Genomic DNA, 21,739 nt, shown 5'->3' on the forward strand with positions numbered 1-21,739 from the left:
TTAAACTCTTAGGATATTTACTATAATTTAATTTTGATGTAATTAGGAAAAATTAATTATCTTAATTAACTAAAAAGATTTAATTAATTTATAATTATGGAATAAATTAACTTGTTCTTATTTTATTTGTATAGATGGAACATCCTACTTGGATGTACAATAGGAATTATCCTAATCGGCGGGGATTGCGGGAGGATTTTGTAGAAGGGGTTGATGACTTTATTAGACATGCAATGCCACTTTCACCATACCAAATTGAAGGAGTAATTAGGTGCCTTTGTGCCATGTGCGATTGTGTGAAGTTTAAAAAACCGGAGGAAGTTAAGCTTTATCTTTATAGGAAGGGATTTATAGAGAATTACTTTGTGTGGACTAATCATGGAGAGATCGATGGTAGTCGTGGAATATTTCATAACATGGTTGTTGGTAAAAGTAGTAGGTCGGTGGATAATACAAATCATGATTCTAGAATTTAGGATATGGTTGCGGATGCTTTTGGGATGCACTCCGGGGGTGAATCCAATGAAAATGTTGAACAAATTCCTAATGGTGATGCAAAACATTTTTATGAACAGTTAGAGGAAGCTAGTCGTCCACTACGTGAAGGAAGTCCGCACTCTGAGCTGTTTGTTGCAGTTAGATTACTAAGTATCAAATCTGATTGGAATATTTCTCAAGCGGCCATGGACTCTTTCATTGACCTTATGAGTTAACTAGTTGACCCAAATATCAACTTACCTGGTGATTTCTATAAGGCAAAGAGATTGGTTTCTAAGTTAGGACTTTCGTCAATGAGAATTGATTGTTGTGAAGATGGTTGCGTGTTATATTATAAAGATAATGCAAATTTAGAAAGTTGTAAATTTTGCAAAAAGCCTCGTTTCAAGAGACTTTCCAGCTGGAATATGGTCGTTGTAAAGGCGATGCATTATTTACCTCTTATACCTAGGTTAAAGAGGTTATATGCGTCGATGAGTTCTGCTCCTCATATGAGATGGCACTTTGAAAATAGAAGAGCACTTGGTATTATGTGTCATCCTTCAGATGGAGAAGCTTGGAAGCACTTTGATAGGACATATCTAGATTATTCTAGTGAACAAAAGAACATTCGGTTAGGTTTGTGTGTGGATGGCTTCATGCCTTTTTCTATATCTGCGACACCATATTCATGTTGTCTTGTCTTTCTTATACCTTACAATCTACCACCTGAGTTGTGTATGACTAGTCCATATATATTTTTAAATTGTATTATCCTAGGTCCCCTTAATCTGAAAAGTTTGATTGATGTATACTTACAACCTTTGATTGATGAGATAAAACAGTTGTGGAATGATGGTGTTGAAACATATGACATATCAACCAAGCAGAATTTTAAATTGTGTGCTAATTTAATCTGGACTATTAATGATTTTTTTGCATATGGAATGTTGTCTGGGTGGATGAATGCTGGGAAGCTAGCTTGTCCTTACTGCATGGAAAATGGTAAAGCGTTCACTTTGAAACATGGCCGAAAGCAATCATGGTTTGATTGTCACCATCAGTTCTTGCATGATGATCATGAGTTTAGAAGGATGCAAAATGCATTCAAAAAGAATAAATATGATTCGCCACCTCCAATACTTTCAGGTGAGGAAATTTGGGAGAGGGTTCAGAACTTCAGTAAAGTTACTGAGGCTCCACCTTATAGATTCCTCGTATATGGTGTTACTCATACTTGGACAAAACAGAGTATATTTTGGGTGTTGCCTTATTGGAAGGATAATCTTATCTGACCCAACCTTGATGTCATGCATATTGAGAAAAATTATTTTCACAATTTGTTCAACACAGTGATGGATGTTAAAAGTAAGACAAAAGATAACCCGAAGTCTAGAATGGACTTACAAGAATATTGTAGGTGACCTGAATTATACTTGCAGACAACAAACAATTGTAAGGTGTTCAAGCTCAAAGCAAGTTACACATTCACTTTGGAGGAAAGACGACAAATTTGTGATTGGTTACGAAATTGAAGATGCCTGAGGGTTATGCGTCGAATCTAGGGAAAAAAAGTAAATATGGAGGTAGGGAAGTTAAGCTATTTGAAAAGTCATGACTGTCATGTTTTCATGGAGACCTTAGTGCCTATTACATTTTGTGGTTTGCCTAAAAGAATCTAGAAACCCATCACAGAGATTAGTTTTTTTTTTTTCAAAGACTTGTATTCTACCACATTAAGGGAAGAAAACCTACTTCGGATGGATCAGAACATTCGTGTAACTTCTAGTAAGATGAAAAAAATATTTCCATGTGGTTTCTTTGATGTGATGGAACACCTTCCAATCCACCTTATACACGATACAGGACTTGGAGGGCCTGTTCAATGCAGATGGATGTATCCCTTTGAGAGATAATATTATAAGTTTGATGTAATATTCTATTTTATTTGAATGTTCTTGGCTAACATGACATTATGTAGGACTATTGGCAAATGCAAACAATTTGTTAAGCAGAGGAATAGGATTGAAGGATCTATATGCGAAGCCTATCTTGCAAAGGTAACTGCACATTTTTGTTCTTATTATTTTGAGAGTAACGTGCCATGTTCCAGGAAAAGGCCCAATAGGCACACTGTCGAATGTGTGAATGATCCATTATATCCACCAATGTCCATATTCAATCAACCAGGCTGATGTTCTAAGGATGTTAGAAAGAGAATTTTGAGTGATATGGAGTACAAGTCAGCTACAATTCATGTGTTGCTAAATTGTTCCGAAGTTGTACCATTTCTCAAGTAAGTATTGATTTATTAGTTATCAAAATGTAAAATTTACCGTGATTACATATTGATGCAACTACTAAAAATATTTGATGTGTCACAGTCACTTCGTGGGTTAATTTGGCCATGATGTTGTATATACGAGATTTGATACGTGGTTCAAACAGTTTGTAAGTTTATCCTGATAATGTTCTTCGGAAGTTCCCGCTAGTATATATATGTTAACTTATGAATTTGTTTTAACACTATATAGGTAAATAATCCAAATAATGGTGTAAATCAATTTTTGAAAGATATATCTTGGGGACCTGGCTTCAGGTCATAACAATGTCTAAGTACGTAGTGAATGGTTATAAGTTTCATATAGAGGATTGCTCTAAAAATAAAAATAGCAACAAGCTCGGGGTGTGGGTTCAAGGTAGTGATGGCAACCAAGTTGTAGATATTGATTATTATGATGTGATAAAATAAATATTACAACTAGAATATACAGGTTGGCCATATAAGAAATTGATACTCTTTAGATGCAAGTGGTTTGACCCAAATCCAACAAGAGGTACAAGAGTACACCGCCAATACAAAATAATTGAGGTTAATCATAAGAGAGAGTATGATCGCTATGATCCTTTCATAATTGCACATAATGTTAGCCAAGTGTATTATGTTCCTTATCCATTACGGCGGAATAAGTCCGATTGGTGGGTTGTGATAAAAACTAAGCATGTATATAGGGTGAAAGTCGAGAATGTGTTAGATGTTGCATATCAAAACGATATCTCTAGTGTTCACCAAATAGTGGACGATCAGATAGAAAATGATTTGGAACATCCTGAACGCATATTGGAAGAAGTTGATATAAATAAAATAACAATTATAGAAAATGAGGACGAAGAATCAACTGATGAAATTCAAACAAGTGAGGACGAGGAACAATACGTCGACGAGGATTAAAAATTTGGTTTTTTAAAGCACTCTTGTTTTATAACTAGTTTCTTATATGTTTCAATCTAAATATGTATTATATTATGCAGATGGAAAGCAAGGGTCAAGGTAACAATGACCCTACTAGTTCTCGGGGTCGAGAAAAAGCTAGGAAGGGAAAGAGGAGGGTAGATAATAATACTCCCTCTTTTCCACCCTCTTCAGAGATGCCTATATCTTATCCTCCACCACACAGCTATACTGAGTTGCCACAACATCACGAGGCCTACACCTTCATCTAGATACCAGGTATTCCATTACAGGGCCATAGGACTATACGTCCGACATATAGTCCAGCTACCTCACAGTCACGTGGATCGCAGCCATCTGCATCACCCGAGGCCCCTGGGCCCTCAACCAAATACACCAGCAAGTCATAAAATATCATACGGATTTAGTCGAAACCTCAAATCACATCAAACAACGCTAAAACCACAACTCACACCCAATTCAAGCCTAATAAAACTAAGAATTTTCAACTTCTATATTCAATACCGAAACCTATCAAATCAAGTCCGATTGACCTCAAATTTTGCACACAAGTCATAACTAACATAACGTACCTATTCCAATTTTCAGAACTGAATTTCGACCCCGATATCAAAAAGTCAACTCCCTGGTTAAACTTCCAAACTTAAATTTCTATTTTAGCCATTTCAAGTCTAATTTAACTACAGGCTTCCAAATAATTTTTCGGACACGCTCCTCAGTCCAAAATCACCATACGGAGCTATTGAAATCATCGAAACTCTATTCCAGGGTCGTTTACATATAAGTAGACATCCGATCACTATTTTAACTTAAGCTTTAAACCTTGGAACTAAGTGTTCCAATTTATTTCAAAACCTCACCGAGCCCGAACCAATCACCTCGGCAAGTCACATAACAACTCTAAAGCATAAATTGAGCAGTAAATGGGGGAATGGAGTTGTAATACTAAAAATGACCGGCCGGGTCGTTATATTCTCCCCCTCTTAAACAAACGTTCGTCCTCGAACGGGTTTAGAATTATACTTGGAGCCTCAAATAAGTGTGGATACTTGCTCCGCATCTCCCGCTCAGTCTCCCAAGTAGCTTTCCCGACTGGCTGGCCTCTCCACTGTACTTTCACTGAAGCTATGTTCTTTGATCTCAACTTTCTAACCTCCCGGTCTAAAATAGCCACCGACTCCACATCATAAGTCAAATTACTATCCAACTGCATTGTGCTGAAATCCAAAACATGAGACGAATCCCCGACATACTTCTGGAGCATAGATACATGAAACACTGGATGAACACTCGATAGATTAGGCGGCAATGTAAGTTCATAAGCCACCTCTCCAATATTATTAAGCACCTCAAATGGCCCAATATACGGAGGGCTCAACTTGCCCTTCTTCCCAAACCTTAACACACCTTTCATGGGTGAAATATTGAGCAGAACCTTCTCCCCAACCATGTAAGCAACGTCACGGACCTTCCGGCCGGCATAACTCTTCTGTCTAGACTGCACCATGTGAAGCCGCTCCTGAATCAATTTAACCTTCGCCAAAGTATCCGGAACCAAATCAGTACCTAATATCCTAGTCTCACCCATTTCAAACTAACCCACCGGAGACCGACACTGTATCCCATATAAAGCCTCATACGAAGCCATATGAATGCTATATTGGTAGCTGTTATTGTAAGCAAACTCTGCCAGTGGCAGAAATTGATCCCAAGAACTCCCAAAATCAATGGCACAAGCACGTAGCATATCCTCCAATATCTGTATAGTGCGCTCGGACTGTCCATCTGTCTGAGGGTGAAATGTTGTACTCAGCTGAATCTGTGTACATAATTCTCGTTGCACTGCTCTCCAAAACTGTGATGCAAACTACCTCACAGATATAAATCTCAACCAACCGCTCTGAAGAATAAGTAGTACCAACTTGAATAAAATGTGCGGACTTGGTCAACTGATCTACAATCACCCAAACAACATCAAACTTTCTTTAAGTCTGTGGGAGCTCAACTACAAAGTCCATGGTAATACGCTCCCAGTTACACTCCGGAATTTCAAGTCTCTAAAGAAATCCGTCCGGTATCTGATGCTCGTACTTCACCTATTGACAATTTAAACACTAAGATACAAACCTAACTATATCTTTCTTCATTCACCTCCAATAATAGTGTTGCCTCAAATCCCAATACATCTTTACAGCACTTGGATGAATGGAGTACCGCGAACTGTGAGCCTCCTGGAGAATCAACTCATGCAAACCATCTACATTAGGCACACATAGCCTGCTCTGCATCCATAATACACCGTCATCCCTAATAGTGACTTCCCTGGCATCATCGTGCTAAACCGTGTCCTTAAGGACAAGTAGATGGGGGTCATCATACTGACGTTCTCTAATATGATCATAAAGAGAAGACTGAGAAACCACACAAGCCAAAACTCGGCTCGGCTCAGAATACCCAATCTGACAAACTGGTTGGCCAAGGCCTGAACATCCAAGGCTAAAGGCCTCTCTGCTACCGGTAAGTATGCTAAGCATCCCAAACTCTCTGCCTTACAACTTAAGGCATCGGCCACCACATTGGCCTTTCCAGGATGATAGAGAATGGTGATATAATAATCCTTAAGCAACTCCAACCACCTCCGCTGCCATAAATTAAGATCCTTCTGTTTAAACAGCTATTGTAGACTCTGATAATCGGTATAAACCTCACAATGGACACCGTACAAATAATGCCGCCAAATCTTCAAGGCATGAACAATAGATGCTAACTCAAGGTTGTAGACTGGGTAATTCTTCTCATGTACCTTTAATTGCCTGGATGCATAGGCAATCAGTCTACCGTCTTGCATCAGCACTGCGCCGAGACCAATACGTGACACATCACAATACACAGTATAAGACCCTGAACCTATAGGCAACACCAATACTGGGGATGTAATCAAAGCTACCTTGAGCTTCTGAAAGCTCTCTTCACATTCATCCGGCCATCTGAACGGAGCATCTTTCTAGGTCAATTTAGTCATAGGCGATGCAATAGACGAGAAACCCTCCACAAAGAGACGATAATAACCGGCCAAGCCGAGAAAACTTTGAATCTCAGTAGCTGAAGATGGCCTGGGCCAACTCTGAACTGCCTCTATCTACTTCGCATCTACCTTAATTCCTTCACTGGACACTCTGTGTCCCAAAAATGCCACCGAACTAAGCCAGAACTCACAATTTGAGAATTTGGCATAAAGTTTCTCCTCTCTCATCCTCTGTAATACAATACCCAAGTAATGTACATGCTCCTTCTGGCTATGTGAGTACACCAGGATATCATCAATTAATACTACAACAAATGAATCAAGATATGACTGGAATACACAATTCATCAAGTGCATAAATGTTGTTGGGGCGTTGATCAGCCCAAACGACATCACGAGAAATTTGTAGTGACCATAACGAGTCCTGAATGCCGCCTTTAGAATATCCGAATCCCGAATTTTCAACTGGTGATACCCGGATCTCAAATCAATTTTGGAGAATACATTCACTCCTTGTAGCTGGTCAAATAAATCATCAATACTCGGCAAAGGATACTTATTCTTGATTGTAACTTTGTTCAGCTGCCTGTAGTGGATACACATCCGCATAGTACCATCTTTCTTTTTCACAAACAGAACCGGTGCACCCCAAGGCGACACACTAGGCCTAATAACCCCCTTATCAAGAAGTTCCTGAAGTTGCTCTTTCAATTATTTTAACTCAGTCAGTGCCATACGATATGGATGAATAGAAATGGGCTGAGTGTCCGACACCAAGTCAATACCGAAATTAATATCCCTATCAAGTGGAATACCCGGCAAGTCTGTAGGAAATACATCCGGAAAGTCTCGCACTACCGGTACTGAATCAATAGTAGGAGTATATGCATCAACGTCTCTCACAAAGGCCAAATATGACAAACACCTCTTCCTAACCATACGTTGGGCCTTCAAATAAGAAATTACCCTGTTGGGAACATAATCTAGAGAACCTCTCCATTCGACCTTCGGCAAACCCGGCATCGCCAATGTTACAGATTTTGCGTGACAGTCTAGAATAGCATGACATGGAGACAACCAATCCATACCCAAGATTACATCGAAATCAACCATACTAAGTAATAAGAGATCAACTCTAGTCTCTAGTCCCCCAATAGTTACCACACATGACCGATACACACGGTCCACAATAATAGTATCACCCACCGGTATAGATACACGAACATGTGAAACTAAGGACTCATGGGGCATATCCAGATAATGAGTAAAGTACGATGATGCATACGAATAAGTAGAACCATGGTCAAATAATGTAGAAGCTTCCCTGTGGCACACTGAGACAATACATATGATCACTTCATCTGAAGCAATAACATCTGGCCTGGAAGGAAAAGCATAGATTCGGGCCTGACCGCCACGTGATCGGCTTCCCTTTCTTAGGCGACCCCTAACTGGATGATCCCCACCCCGAGCTGGCTTGGCGGGTGGTGTAACTGCTGGTGCTGGAGCTGTTGGCCGATAACTCTGTTGTGGAGCCCCACTCAACATCCTAGGGCAATCTCTCTTATAATGACCAAATTCTCCGCACCCGAAACAACCCCTTCTCTAACGGAACTGATGCTTCTGATAACCCGAGGAATTACTTGTAGAAGCCTAAGCGGACGAGGCATGGTAAGAACTCTGCGATGGTAGTGCACTGAATGAAGACTGGCCTAAGTGAGCACTGTAAGAATTGTGGCTAGCTGATGCACCATGATGAGTTGGTCGAGTCGGCTGAGTGGGCCTATAAGGGCGACCCCTACTGTGGTAGGACTAACCCCCAGAAGGTATCCCACCAAAACCTCCCGAACCTCGAGTCCTCTTGGCCTCCCTATCACCACACTCCTGGCTTCGGACCACCTCTATCTGCCAAGTCATGTCAACCACCTCATAAAAAGTGGCACCAGATAACCTCTCCCTAATCATAAGCAACCGTAGCTGATATGTGAGGCCATCAATGAACCTCCTAATCCTATCCCTATAAGTGGGAACCAACCAAACTGCGTGACTAGCTAATTCAGAAAATCTCATCTCGTACTGGGTCACAGACATGCCATCCTGCCGAAGTTTCTCAAACTGTCTGCGCAGCTCCTCCCTACGAGACTGCGGCATGAACTTCTCCAAACAGAGAACGGATAACTCCTGCCATATAAGTGGTACTACACCGACCGTCCTGCACCTCTCATAAGCCTCCCAACATCTAAAGGTAGCCCTAGAAAATTGAAAAGTAATGAACGAGACCCCACTAGTCTCCAGAATACCCGCTGTCCGAAGCATCCACTACCACTTATCCAGAAAACCCTGAGCATCCTCTGACTTAGGACCACTAAATGATGGAGGTCGAAGCCACCCAAATCTCTCAAGTCTCCTCTTCTCATCATCTGCCATAACGGGGACTACCAGGGCCTAAGCAGTTGCAGCCTGCTGGGCTGGTAGTACCCCCGGTATCTGAAGTCCCTGCACTACATGCTATGGAGTATGGGCAACAGTGGTATGAGTACCTTCCCCGGCCTGAGAAGTGGCTGGTTCGGCTTGAGTCGAAACCACCTGAGCAATGCCAGTGCAAACTGTCAATATCTTGGCCAAAGCCTCCAAGAGTCCTGGAATTACAATAGACACAACTAGTGTTTGGGCTGGTCCCGTCGGTTCAATTATATCTAGAATCTGCTCCTGAGCTAGAGCAACTAGTGGTGCTACAGGTGCTTCTCCAACTGTTGTACGAGCTACACCTCGATCTCTACCTCGGCCTAGACTTCTACCATGGCCCCGGCCTCTCGCGGCCCTAAATAGTGGCACTGGTGGATGACCGTCTGATCTGGTAGTACGTGTCCTCACCATTTGTGAGAGAATAGAATAACAGAAATTTAGTTTCTAGAATCAACAAATTCACACGATAGAATATAAGGAAGTGAAGTTTTCCTAAGGGTTTGGCAGCCTCTCGAAGATAAGTACAGACATCTCTGTACCGATCCGCAAGACTACTAAACCTATTCATGACTCGTGAGACCTATGTAACCTAAGCTCTGATACCAAATTTTCACGACCCAAAATCTTAACATGTCGCAATGGCGCCTAACATGGTACTAGGCAAATCGATTTCTCAAATATATTTCCAACACTTTTAACAAAAATGAATTTAAATCAGCTTTAATAGTAAAAGTTCTCATAACCGAGATAGAAAACCCAAAACATAATGCAAAATTTCCAACTATCGGGGTGTCATAGAGTATATGAACATCTATACATCACAAGTCTGGAAAACACTGTCTATAATAGTCTAGGACCAAATACAGTAATTAAGAAGATAAGGAAGGAGAGACAAGGCTTTGCAAAACACCGGCAGCTACCTCAGAATCTCCGGATGATCAACTATGCGAAGAAAATCAACACCCACTGTGTCCGGGAATACCTGGATCTGCACACGAAGTGCAGGGTGTAGTATGAGTACAACCAGCTCAGCAAGTAACAATACTAAATAAAGAACTGAAAGTAGTGATGAGCTTCACAACTGAGTTCGATTATAGTAATTTACAACATAATGAGGTATGCATGCTTTCAAGTTCAACATTTAAGGCCAAAACAGTAATCTCATGTCATGTTCAACTGAAACATAAGATAATATCTCTCAGAAATTTTCAAAACAGTAATATATAACAGCTAAAGTGCAACAATAATGAAATCAAATGCATCCTCTCAAGACCACAGTCACTCAGCCCTTCCACTAGCTCAGCACTCAGCACTCGCACTCAGTAGGTACCTGTGCTCACTGGAGGTGTGTACAGACTCCGGAGGGGCTCCTTCAGCCCAAGCATTATAATTCGCACGGACAACTCACGTGCTACACGGACAAATCACGTGCTGCACGGACAACTCACGTGCTATAGTATCAATATCTGGATCTGCACGGACAACTCACGTGCTATAGTATAATATCTGGATCTGCACGGACAACTCACATTCTATAGTTTAATATATGGATACGCACGGACAACTCACGTGTTGCACGGACAACTCACGTGCTATAGTATAATATCTCACAATCAGGCCCTCGGCCTTACTCAGTCATAAATCTCTCAAGTCTCTCGGGCTCTCAATAATCATGAAAATCAGCCCAAACAACAATGATATGATGCATCAATAATGAACAATAGATACTGAGATAAAATAAATAAGTAAACTGTGACTGAGTACAAAACAATAATTTAGCAGATAGTTCAACAAGTACGCGACCTCTGTGGGTCCCTAAAGTGCCACCACATAATCTAAACATGATTTGTGGTTCAATTTCTCTACTACATGGAGGTACAGATAACAACAGATTATTCAACTACACAGTTCCATGGAATTTGACCAAGTCACAATTCCTACGATGCACGCCCACACGCCCGTCGCCTAACATGTGCGTCACCTCAAAAACCGATCACATAACACATAATCTGGGGTTTCATACCCTTAAGACCAAATTTAGAACTGTTACTTACCTCAACCCTTGTAATTATTTATTCTATAATGCCTTTGCATCGTAAATCGTCCTCCAAATGCCTCGAATCTAGTCATAAATAATTTGATTCCGTCAATACAAATTATGGGACTTAATTCCATATGAAAATACTAAATTTTCAACAAAAATACGAAATTGCACTCAAAAATCACCCGTGGGGCACACGTCTAAGAACCCGACAAAAGTTACATAATATGAATGACCGTCCAACCATGATTCCAACCATAAAAATTTTACCAAATTCCGACATCAACTCGACCCTCAAAAGTACAAAGTAAACCAAGAGGGTTTTCACAATTTTCCAATTTAAATCACCGATTAAATGTTAAAAATAATCATGGATTCAGGTAATTTGACCAATATTGAGTTAAGAACACTTACCCCATTATTTTCCTTAAGAATCTATCGAAAATCGCATCTTCCCGAGCTCCAATTCGTCAAAAATTAAAAATGGGCAGAACTTAAACTTTATGTCCAGACATCTCTTCTTCGCGAACGCGACAGGTCCCTCGCATTCGCGAAGCACAAAATTGTGTTGTCCAAATATTGCCCTTCGCGAATGTGAGTCACAGCTTGCGAACACGATGCTTTACCAGGCGAACCTTTGCGAACGCGTCCTACACTTCGCGAACGCGAAGGCAAAAATCCTCACCAGCCAGATTCCCCTTCGCGAACGCGATGCCCAATCGCAAATGCGTAGCCTCACCTCCTTGTCTTAAGTGAACGTGAGACCCAAGTCGCAAACGCAATGAACAACCTCTCCTGCCTCCAGTTCCTCTTTGCGAACACGAGACCCCTCTCGGGAACGCGAAGAAGGAAACTAGGTACAGATATCAAAAAAATTCCAGCAACATTCCAAGTCCAAAATTTTATCCGTTAACCATCTGAAACTCACCCGAAGCCCCTGAGACCTCAACCAAATACACCAACAAGTCCTAAAACATCATATAGACTTAGTCGAAACCTCAAATCACATCAAACAACGCTAAAATCATGAATCACACCCCAATTCAAGCATAATGAAACTAAGAATTTTCAACTTCTACATTCAACGCCGAAACCTATCAAATCAAGTTCGATTAACCTCAAATTTTGCACACAAGTCATAACTAACATAACAAACCTATTCCAATTTTCAGAACTGGATTACTACCCCAATATCAAAAAGTCAACTCCCCGGTCAAACTTCCAAACTTAAATTTCTATTTTAGCCATTTCAAACCTAATTTAACTACGGGCTTCCAAATAATTTTCCGGACATGCTCCTCAGTCCAAAATTACCATACAGATCTATTGGAATCATCCAAACTCTATTCTGGGGTCGTTTACACATAAGTAGACATCCGGTCACTATTTTAACTTAAGCTTTAAACCTTAAAATTAAGTGTTCCAATTCATTCCAAAACCTCACTGGACCCGAACCAATCACACCAGCAAGTCACATAACAACTGTAAAGCATAAATTGAGTAGTAAATGAGGGAATGGAGTTGTAATACACAAAACGACCGGTCGGGTCATCACAGTAACTTGCTCTGATACTAAGTTTATCACGCCCCAGACTTGAAGAGGCGTGAACAGCACCTGGTGCCATACTCGGCCCGAGCATACCACTCTATAATTGTGAACTCTGGAGGGGTAACCCTCAACTTAGGCCAATGAGTCCATATTATGAATCATCTGATAATATCGTCTCTTTAATCTAATGGTTAAACATACCCAAAAGCTCATATATATATATATATATATATATATATATATATATATATATATATATATATATATATATATATATATATATATATATATAAAAAAAACTATGCAGGCTAACGAGGCCTCCATGAACATCTACTGATATTCAAACTATACGGGACTAGTCTACAAGCCTCTAAATATAGTTGAACTGTATCATGGTCGGGACAGGGCCCCGACCTACCCATCAAACATGTATATATAAAATGGACTTCAAGGTATAGACCTGGTAACTCCGAGGAAGTGGAGCTTACTAACCGAGCTGATGTTTTAATCTGTCTACTGGGAAGGTCCATCCAATTGTCTATTAGGACCTGCAGGCATGAAATGCAGCGTCCCTAGCAAAAGGGACGTCAGTATGAAATAATGTACCGAGTATGTAAGGCAATAGAATAAGTGAAAACTGATACTGAACTGATAATATAATAACTGAAAGCAACTGGGAGTCAAAGATGATCTGAAGATATGCTTACCTGTTGATATTGATTCAACTCTCTCAATATAGCAAGTAAAATAGATGCCAGACCCTATAAGGCTCGGTACATATAACTGCTCTGCCACAGTAGGCTTGCTCATAGGCGCTAGGCCATACTAGGCTCTGTATCTCGGACATTCAAGGCTCGCTCATAGGCGCTCGGCCATAGGAGGCTCAATATATAACTTACCATCTGATCAGAGGTTGCCCAATAGGGGCCTGCCCACCGATTATAGCTCGATGGTGGTGAGAATACTATATATATATATATATAGACCCTCTACTCTCTTGACTGGAAGAAAATAATACTTAACTGAATATGAAGTCCCGATAAGAGAGAATACTGTAACTTATGACACTAGGATAATGTATATAAGTTCAGGAATATGAACTTCTCTTTATTTCTCGTTATTAAACGCATTTAGTTATGGGATCTTGCCAAAATGAAGGAAAGGTTTAGCCTTAACATACCTTATCACAATCTGTCCAATAACCACATTAAACTCGTCTCGTTGCACCTTAATCTACAGCAACGATAAAAATATTATCATCAAGTTATGGAAGGTTCAACTATCGCACAATGAACGACAAGCTTATTTTATAATAAACGGGCAGCATCTCCCCTATAATCTTTACTTCCTCCCAATTCTACATAATACCAACAACAACAAGAAAACAATAATAACAACATGTATACATCATTTTCCAACCTTATATCCATCATAAAATGCCACAAAACAGCCCACACACCCAATCAGTTCATACACAAAACGACAACCCTAGTAGTGTCAAACAACCCAAAAATGTAACGACGAACGACCAGCCAACCACCCTGCCATTATGTGGTGTTTCTCCACGCCCTTTCTCCTCACAAACTCCATAAAAATAGTAGCAAAAGAGACAACCCAATAGCAACACCAAAACAGCCCACAAAATAGTCCCACAAGTTCAACAACTCAAAATTGATTTTTCAGTTCACTAAAACACGTTTCGACTTGTCTTTTCTTTCAAATCAAGCAACACAACCAACGGTACATAATTAAGCCTCTTATCTTATAAACCAGTCATGAATTCAACTTAAAAATATGTTCACAACCAGCCAACAGTGACGCAACAACAAACAACATAGCACTCTTTTGAAACTCGCTAGGTCTAGTCTTTACGATCGAGTTACAACTCGTACAAGTATAGATAATGGAAGGAGAAGCATAAATTTACCTTGGACTGAGTAGAACCCACGTAACCTAGTCCTTATTCATCCAAAATCAGTCCCCCAATGCAGCTACAAGAAGAAGAAAGAGAAACTAGCAAGTTGTCCGAGGTTTTCGCCACTAGAATTAAATCGTATCACTAGAAATTACCTAGGGTTTGTGTGGGATTTTTGGGGAGGAGTTGCAGGGGTTCAATTTGATTTTGTTGGTCTGAGAAATGAGTGAACAAATGAGTTAATAAGTCCTTAAAAGTCCCCTCTTGGCCGACTTTAGGAGCTTTTAATTGAGGCCTCTCCTTTTAGCAAGTAGGTGATGCACCTACTTGTCACCTACCAGTCTGTGCAGTCTCAGGAAAAAACGAATACCTCTCTACTCCGACGTCATATCATCAAAAGGTTTAATCCGTTGGAAACTAGACTCGTAGATCTTGAATTTTGTAGGTAGATCATCCTGTAATTCCAAGTATATTGGGATACATGCTCAGCTACATTTGACCTAATTTTCAGCATATTTATGAATGTAATTTGTGATGATCTTTGCCAACTTTTGTTCCACAACTCGCTTGACTTCAAAATATAACACACGATTATCATAAGACTACAATAAATTATAATATAACCTCCTTATCATTTTGAGCACCCAAGTCTCACCCCAAAAGTACATGTTATAACATTCACAACCTGTCGACTTTCGATGAAACTTATTTTCTTCAATTCGTTTAGCTTTTAAGTCTTTCAACCCTCTTGGTACTTGCAATTCATGATCTTAAATATTTGTAACCTCCAAGTTAACATAATTAACCTACTTTATGTACTTTCAAAGATGATCTCATTTTTGAGCTTATATCAATTGACTTACGACGTACTATCATGTACGAAAATATGGGGTGTAACAACGTAGTTCTTAGAAGGCATTCTTTCCGAGTTGCATGGTGTGAAATCGTTTTATTATTTAATAGGATATCAAGAGAACTAGAAGTTGTCTTTGATCCTGCGGCTCTTGGCTCAAGATCCTTAGTTGATGGTATTGAGGTAGGAAGTGATGGAAAGTTTAAGTTGATCGTTAAGAACCCTTACACAAGAATGGCTTCTGGAAATCTGGAAGAATCCTCAAGCATGTTTAGTCTATTCACAGCAAGCTTTTCTCTCTGTATGAGTTACCCCTTTCGCTACTGTTCTTGTACTGCAATCCTCTCTTATTTTTACCTTTTTCCTTTAGTGTCTTCCTATCCCTTCCCCCTCTCCTCCGGATGGTGCAGAAAAGTTAAGAGCATGATCCATTGAAAACTTCTAATTAATAAACTTGGTCTTCTTACAATGCAAACTAGGTTGAGAGTTGTTATCCCTGTGAGATAGAGATATCCTGTGTGTTACCAATATCATTAAAAATATTTATGTAATTTGGAGCTTCAAACTATAAGACCTGGAAATGGTTTAATGAAAAATGTGTGCTTCTAACTTCCTATTATATGCTGGGATTGACTCCCTCTGCTGCTAACAGTTAAAATTTTGTCCATCCTCTTTTTTCTCTTTTCAGTTGTTAAGATTTATAGTTATCTAATAATTATATATGGTCCATGTATGCTGTCAGATGTTCTCTCACCATTTCTATCTATTGCTGGAGACTTTTATGATGCCATGTTGTTATCCTCATGGATATGTAAAGTGCTTGTTGCAGTTTGGTGCTCTGCAAAGCATGTTTCAATGTCGTAGTTTATTCTTTTGACCACATCAAAATATTAGAATGCCAATTAAAAAAATTTAACAGCTTAATTAGCTGAAAATCATATCAGTTTAGGTTCGACTAATGAATTTCTTTATTTTCAGTTTGCTTATTGTTTCTTGACCACTAAGATATGCTATTGAAGTTGTACGAATAACCCTGTAACAAATTCACTCTTGACGTAGTTCCTTTATCACAGACTTATTAAATATACTTCCATTAGCAAGAAATGACAAGGACAGTGAAGGATAGAGTTTGGCCCATGCCCATTGATATACAAAAATCTACGAAGGGTGGTCGGTGATGTAAATTTATTATGTATACAACCTATATCACCAAAGCGCAAGATAGAAATTGTTTGGATAGTTAAACAAAGGACCCTTTGAAAGTATAAGCCTCAACACTTCTTTGCTCATTCGTCTGGAAGAACAACCCTTTCCCAGGAGAGCTCTTTAGATACCTTAGGATTACACAGCTTCTTGATGTTCTTCCTGTGGAGAATGCATAAACTGACTGACTAGGCTCACAACAAAGGCAATATCAGGTCTAGTATGAGACAAGTAAATCAACTTGCCTACCAATCTCTGATATTGGCCCTTATCAATCAATTTCTCTTCCTTATTTCCAAACTTTTGATTTGGGTCAATTGGAGTTTCTCATTCATGTTTCTTGTAACAAATCAAGTACATACTTTACAATTCCTTTCCTCGATCATGCAACCTCCATGCCGAGAAAGTACTTCAGCGGGCCTAAATCTTTTATCTCAAATTCTGAGGCAAGGCGCTCCTTCAGATTTTTTATTTCAACCATGTCATCTCCTATGAGGATGATATCGTCGACATACACTATAAGAACTGTTGTTTTTCCTTCTAGTGAATGTCGGGTAAACATTGCGTGATCTACTTGTCCTTGCACATACCCTTGCTTCTTCACGAATTGAGTAAACCTTTCGAACCAAGCCCGTGGAGACTGTTTTAGACCGTAAAGAGATCTTCGGAGTCTACATACCTTCGACTTATACATTCCCTCAAAACCTGGTGGAGGATCCATATAGACTTCTTCTTCTAGTTGCCCATTCAAGAAAGCATTCTTCACATCCAACTGTTGAAGAGGCCTGTCAAGATTTACCGCGATTGTCAAGAGGACTCTAATTGAGCTTAGCTTAGCTACTAGAGCAAACGTCTTCAAATAGCCAACGCTATATGTTTGCGTGAATCCCTTAGCTACCAGGCGAGCCTTATACCTCTCCAAAGATCCATCTGCTCTGAATTAGGTGGTGAACACCTATTTGCAACCCACTGGTTTCTTTCCCTTTAGTAGATCCACCAATTCCATGTCCCATGCTTTTCAAGAGCACGCATTTCTTCCAAAATAGCCTCCTTCCACTCTAGAACTCGTAGAGCATCCTGCACATTTCTTGGAATCTCCACAGTAGAAAGTTGTGAGATAAAGGCGGAATAATTGGGAGATAACTTTTCATAGGACAGAAACATAGAAATAGGATGTTTAGGAGTATTTCTGACACCTTTGCGTTTTGCAATGGGAAAATCCAAAATTTTGAAAAGGAATTAAAATTAGACTTTGTGGGAAAATTACTTTGAGTTCCAGTGAGGTCTTGTGGATCTGACTTTTGATAGTGTTGAGAATCTTCAGTCTTTTCCCTTGATTTCGGTTCCTTCTCGAATATACCTGTATTTCTTTTTGTTTGTTCTTTGCTTCCATTTGTGTCATTTAAAGGCTCTACATGTTCGATATCAGGGTTTTTATCATTTAAGTCAATTAGGTCACCCTCATCTCTCGAATCATAGTTCTTTCCATCTCTTGGATCACACTTATTTATATTTTCTCCTAAATCCCTCACATTAGTATTTATTGTAAAATCTAGTCCTTTATCTGTGAGATGTCTAGTTTCCCCAATATCCCAGAAAGACGAATCTTCACTTGCATGATACTCCCCCTGAAGATGAGTAATAAAATAAAATTATGACTCAAAGAAAGTTGCATCCATTGTGACAATTATCTTCCTAGTGTGTGGATTATAGCACTTATATCCCTTTTGACTCGGAGCATATCCTACAAAAATACACTTCTTAGGTCGTGGTTCGAGTTTACTACAATTATGAGGATGAACATGAACAAATGGTGTACACCCAAAAACCTTCAAAGTCAAATCTATACTTAACCTAGAACTAGGAAAACTCTCTCTCAAAACACTGAAAGGTGTTTTAAATTTCAGAATCTTAGATGGCATCCTATTAATAAGGTAAGTAGCAATCAAGAGAGCCTCTCCCCAAAGGTACTGTATAACTCTACTAGTAAACATTAAAGCTCTAGTTACCTCTAAAAGGTGTCTATTCTTCCTTTCTGTGATGCCATTTTGTTGAGGAGTATCTAGACAAGAGCTTTGGTGTACTACTCCAGTTTTTCTGAAAAACACGTCCTAATTTTTTATTAAACAATTCACGACCATTATCACTTCGGAATATCTTGATTTTCTCATTAAAATGTGTTTTCACCATGACATAGAAAGTTTCAAACACATCCTTAACCTCACTTTTGTCCTTTAATAAATAAACCCAACTTAGTCTAGTATGATCATCAATGAAAATTATAAACCATTATTTTTCGAACATTGTTGAAATTCTAGACGGTCCCCAAACATCACTATGAATCATCATAAAAGGTTTTGAAGACTGATATTTTTTAGAAGGAAAAATGATCGGTGATGCTTAGCCATTTCACAGAATTCACATTGGAACAAAGACGGATTTTTATTTCCAAATATTTCAGGTAAAAAATATCTTAAATAATAAAAACTAGGATGTCCAAGCCTATGGTGCCAAAGCATGACTTTATTCAAAACAGAAGTAGAGTTCAAACAAATAGGATTCAGTTGTTGCGAGTTGTCCCCCTTATCAAGGAAATAAAGACCTCCAGATTCTCTAGCACTGCCAATCATCTTCCGTGAGACCTTGTCCTGAAATTCACACAAATCAGAGTCTAATATAGCACGACAATTCAAAGAACGTGTTAATTTACTGACAGAAATTAGATTGCAGGATAGTTTCGGAACATGAAGGATATCATGAAGTGTGAGAGATGGTGATAGTTTAACAATTCCTTTTCCAGCGATTGCTGAGAAGGAACCATCAGCTATCTTGATTTTATTATTCCCTGCACAAGGAGTGTAAGTAGAGAAAAAATTAGATTTTTCTGTCATGTGTTCACTAGCTCCTGAATCTATGATCCATGAATCTATTTGGTTTGAGTTGGCACTAAGAAAAGCAGATGGTACATTACCTGTTTGAGCAAAAGAATAAGAAGGATTAGAAGGATCTGGTCCACCAGATCGAAATTGTGGAGATTGAAGGAGTTTGTGCAGAAGTTCCAGTTGTTCCCTTGTGAATGGAGACGTTTCTGGAGTAGGTTGCTTCCCCTGATCAAAATAGGTTGTTTGGAGATGTAGAAATTGGAAGCCACAATTGTCAACTCCTTTTTTCTTCCAGTTTGGTGGTTTTCCATGAATCTTCCAACATGTTTCACGGGTATGCCAATATTTTTTGCAATGACCGCACCATGACTTTTTCCTTTTATCATATTCATTTTTCACTGTTGCAAGTGTTAAAGCATCTACAACAGGTTTTAGTTCAAGGTTCAAATCAGGTTTTAACATAACTTTTCTCCTAGTTTCCTCTCTCCTAATTTCAGAAAAGGTTTCATGAAGTGAAGGCATAGGGTTTTTTCCTAGGATTCGTGACCTGACCTCGTTAAATTCCTGATTTAATCCTGCTAAGAAAAGGTAAACTCTCTCATTTTCTTCCATTTTTCTTGTTTTCACACTATCGGCAGGGCACTCCCATTTATCATTGTAACACTGATCTAACTCCTGCCATAGAGACACCATTTCATTATAATAAGCAGTTACTTCCCTCTCACCCTGCTTAGCTTGCCAAAGTTTAATATTTAACTCAAAATATCTGAGAGGCATTTTCTATATCAGAATATGTCTCCCTAACGGCTTCCCACATATCCTTAACAGTGGGTAGAAAAAGATAAGACTTACCTATGACTGGACCCATGGAATTTAATAACCAGGCAATCACGAGTGAGTTCTATGATCTCCAGGCATTCATCTTTGGGTCTCCCACTTTCGGCTTTTTCGTCTCTCCAGTCAGATGTCCCAATATCGATTGCAAGCTTTACGGACTGCGCCCATTCCATATAGTTTTTTTCGTTTAATCGATGAGAAGTTAGCTGGAAGGACATGTGAGAGGAATCGCCTCCTTATGTCACCATTTTTTCTGCCGGAGCTTCAAGAGAAGAACTTTTGGCTTCTGTTGATGTTGCAGAGTGGCGCTCTCCGTGAAAGGCTGTTTTGGCCATAAGGTATTAGGGAGCGAAGTCCCGCTCTGATACCATGAAACTTTAGACACAAAAAGGAATGCTTTATTCATAGAATTGTACATTATTTATAGGACAACAGGTACAATCAAAGCAGCTAATCAATCCCTAATTCTCAGGAGATCCTTCAATCAAGGGATTACATCTAAACTAGTTTCCTAGAATAAATTCTAACAAATTTTTCTAAATATCTATTGTGCCATATTTACATAAGCAAATTATAATCAAATCTGCCAGCACATTCAAGGAGCAGATTATGATCAATCTGACGGCTCATTCAACAACATGATTCATGATAAATATGAGAACAAGATTCTTAAGAAAAAACCAATAGAGCCAACCAAGAAATCTTCCCTGCAAAACGAACACACCTCCAGGAGATTAAATCCCTCGGAATCACCACTAACAAATCGCATTTTTTGTAATCTGCAAAGCTTCAACATTTTCAATTCTTGAATTATGTTCTTCTGATGCCTTAATAAAGTGGTTCACTTCAGAGTTACTAAGCTTGACTCTTTCATATACCAAGATTGGTAATACTACTTTTTATCAACTCATAATTCTAATAAAAAATAATCTTATTTTGTGAAAAGTTTCATGAACGCGTCCCTCCAACATACATTTGTAAGATTTATTTGGAAGAGATCATTTTGAAACTCACTACTGACCGCCTGATTTCATTCGTCACACTAGCGTAGCCTTACTAACAACTGATTTGGGAAAGGGTGAGGAACAATTTGTTGCTTTATTAAATGTGTTTTCTCTGAATCACCTTGTTTAAATATTATCTAGGTAGATATTTTATTAATTAATATTATCTCCGTTCTAGTTTACGTGAACCTATTTCCTTTTTGGTCCGTTCAAAAAAGAATGACCCCTTTCTAA

At 39.2% G+C, this 21,739-nt stretch overlaps 1 protein-coding gene across 1 annotated transcript; it reads right to left on the reverse strand.

The window, feature by feature from the left end:
• Window positions 1–17,164: 17,164 nt before the first annotated feature.
• LOC138910165 (uncharacterized) lies at window positions 17,165–20,836 on the reverse strand. Its single transcript, XM_070201388.1, has 5 exons — window positions 20,747–20,836; window positions 20,517–20,659; window positions 19,305–20,430; window positions 18,050–18,410; window positions 17,165–17,712 (listed from the first exon to the last, which is right to left on the reverse strand). The coding sequence occupies exons 1-5, from the start codon at window positions 20,834–20,836 to the stop codon at window positions 17,165–17,167; spliced, it is 2,268 nt and encodes a 755-aa protein (XP_070057489.1).
• Between the last annotated feature and the right edge of the window lie 903 nt (window positions 20,837–21,739).

This window comes from Nicotiana tomentosiformis, chromosome 4 (assembly GCF_000390325.3).
Source record: "Nicotiana tomentosiformis chromosome 4, ASM39032v3, whole genome shotgun sequence".
NCBI classification, from domain to species: Eukaryota; Viridiplantae; Streptophyta; class Magnoliopsida; order Solanales; family Solanaceae; genus Nicotiana; species Nicotiana tomentosiformis.

Excerpts from the sequence above, each read along its gene's own strand:
- LOC138910165 (XM_070201388.1), bottom strand. The coding sequence starts at position 20,836 with ATGGCCAAAACAGCCTTTCACGGAGAGCGCCACTCTGCAACATCAACA. Across the intron at positions 20,431-20,516 it reads TTCCATGGGTCCAGTCATAG|ATATTTTGAGTTAAATATTA; the intron begins GTAAGTCTTATC and ends AATGCCTCTCAG. Across the intron at positions 18,411-19,304 it reads CTACTTCTGTTTTGAATAAA|GGGGAGTATCATGCAAGTGA; the intron begins GTCATGCTTTGG and ends ACTCATCTTCAG.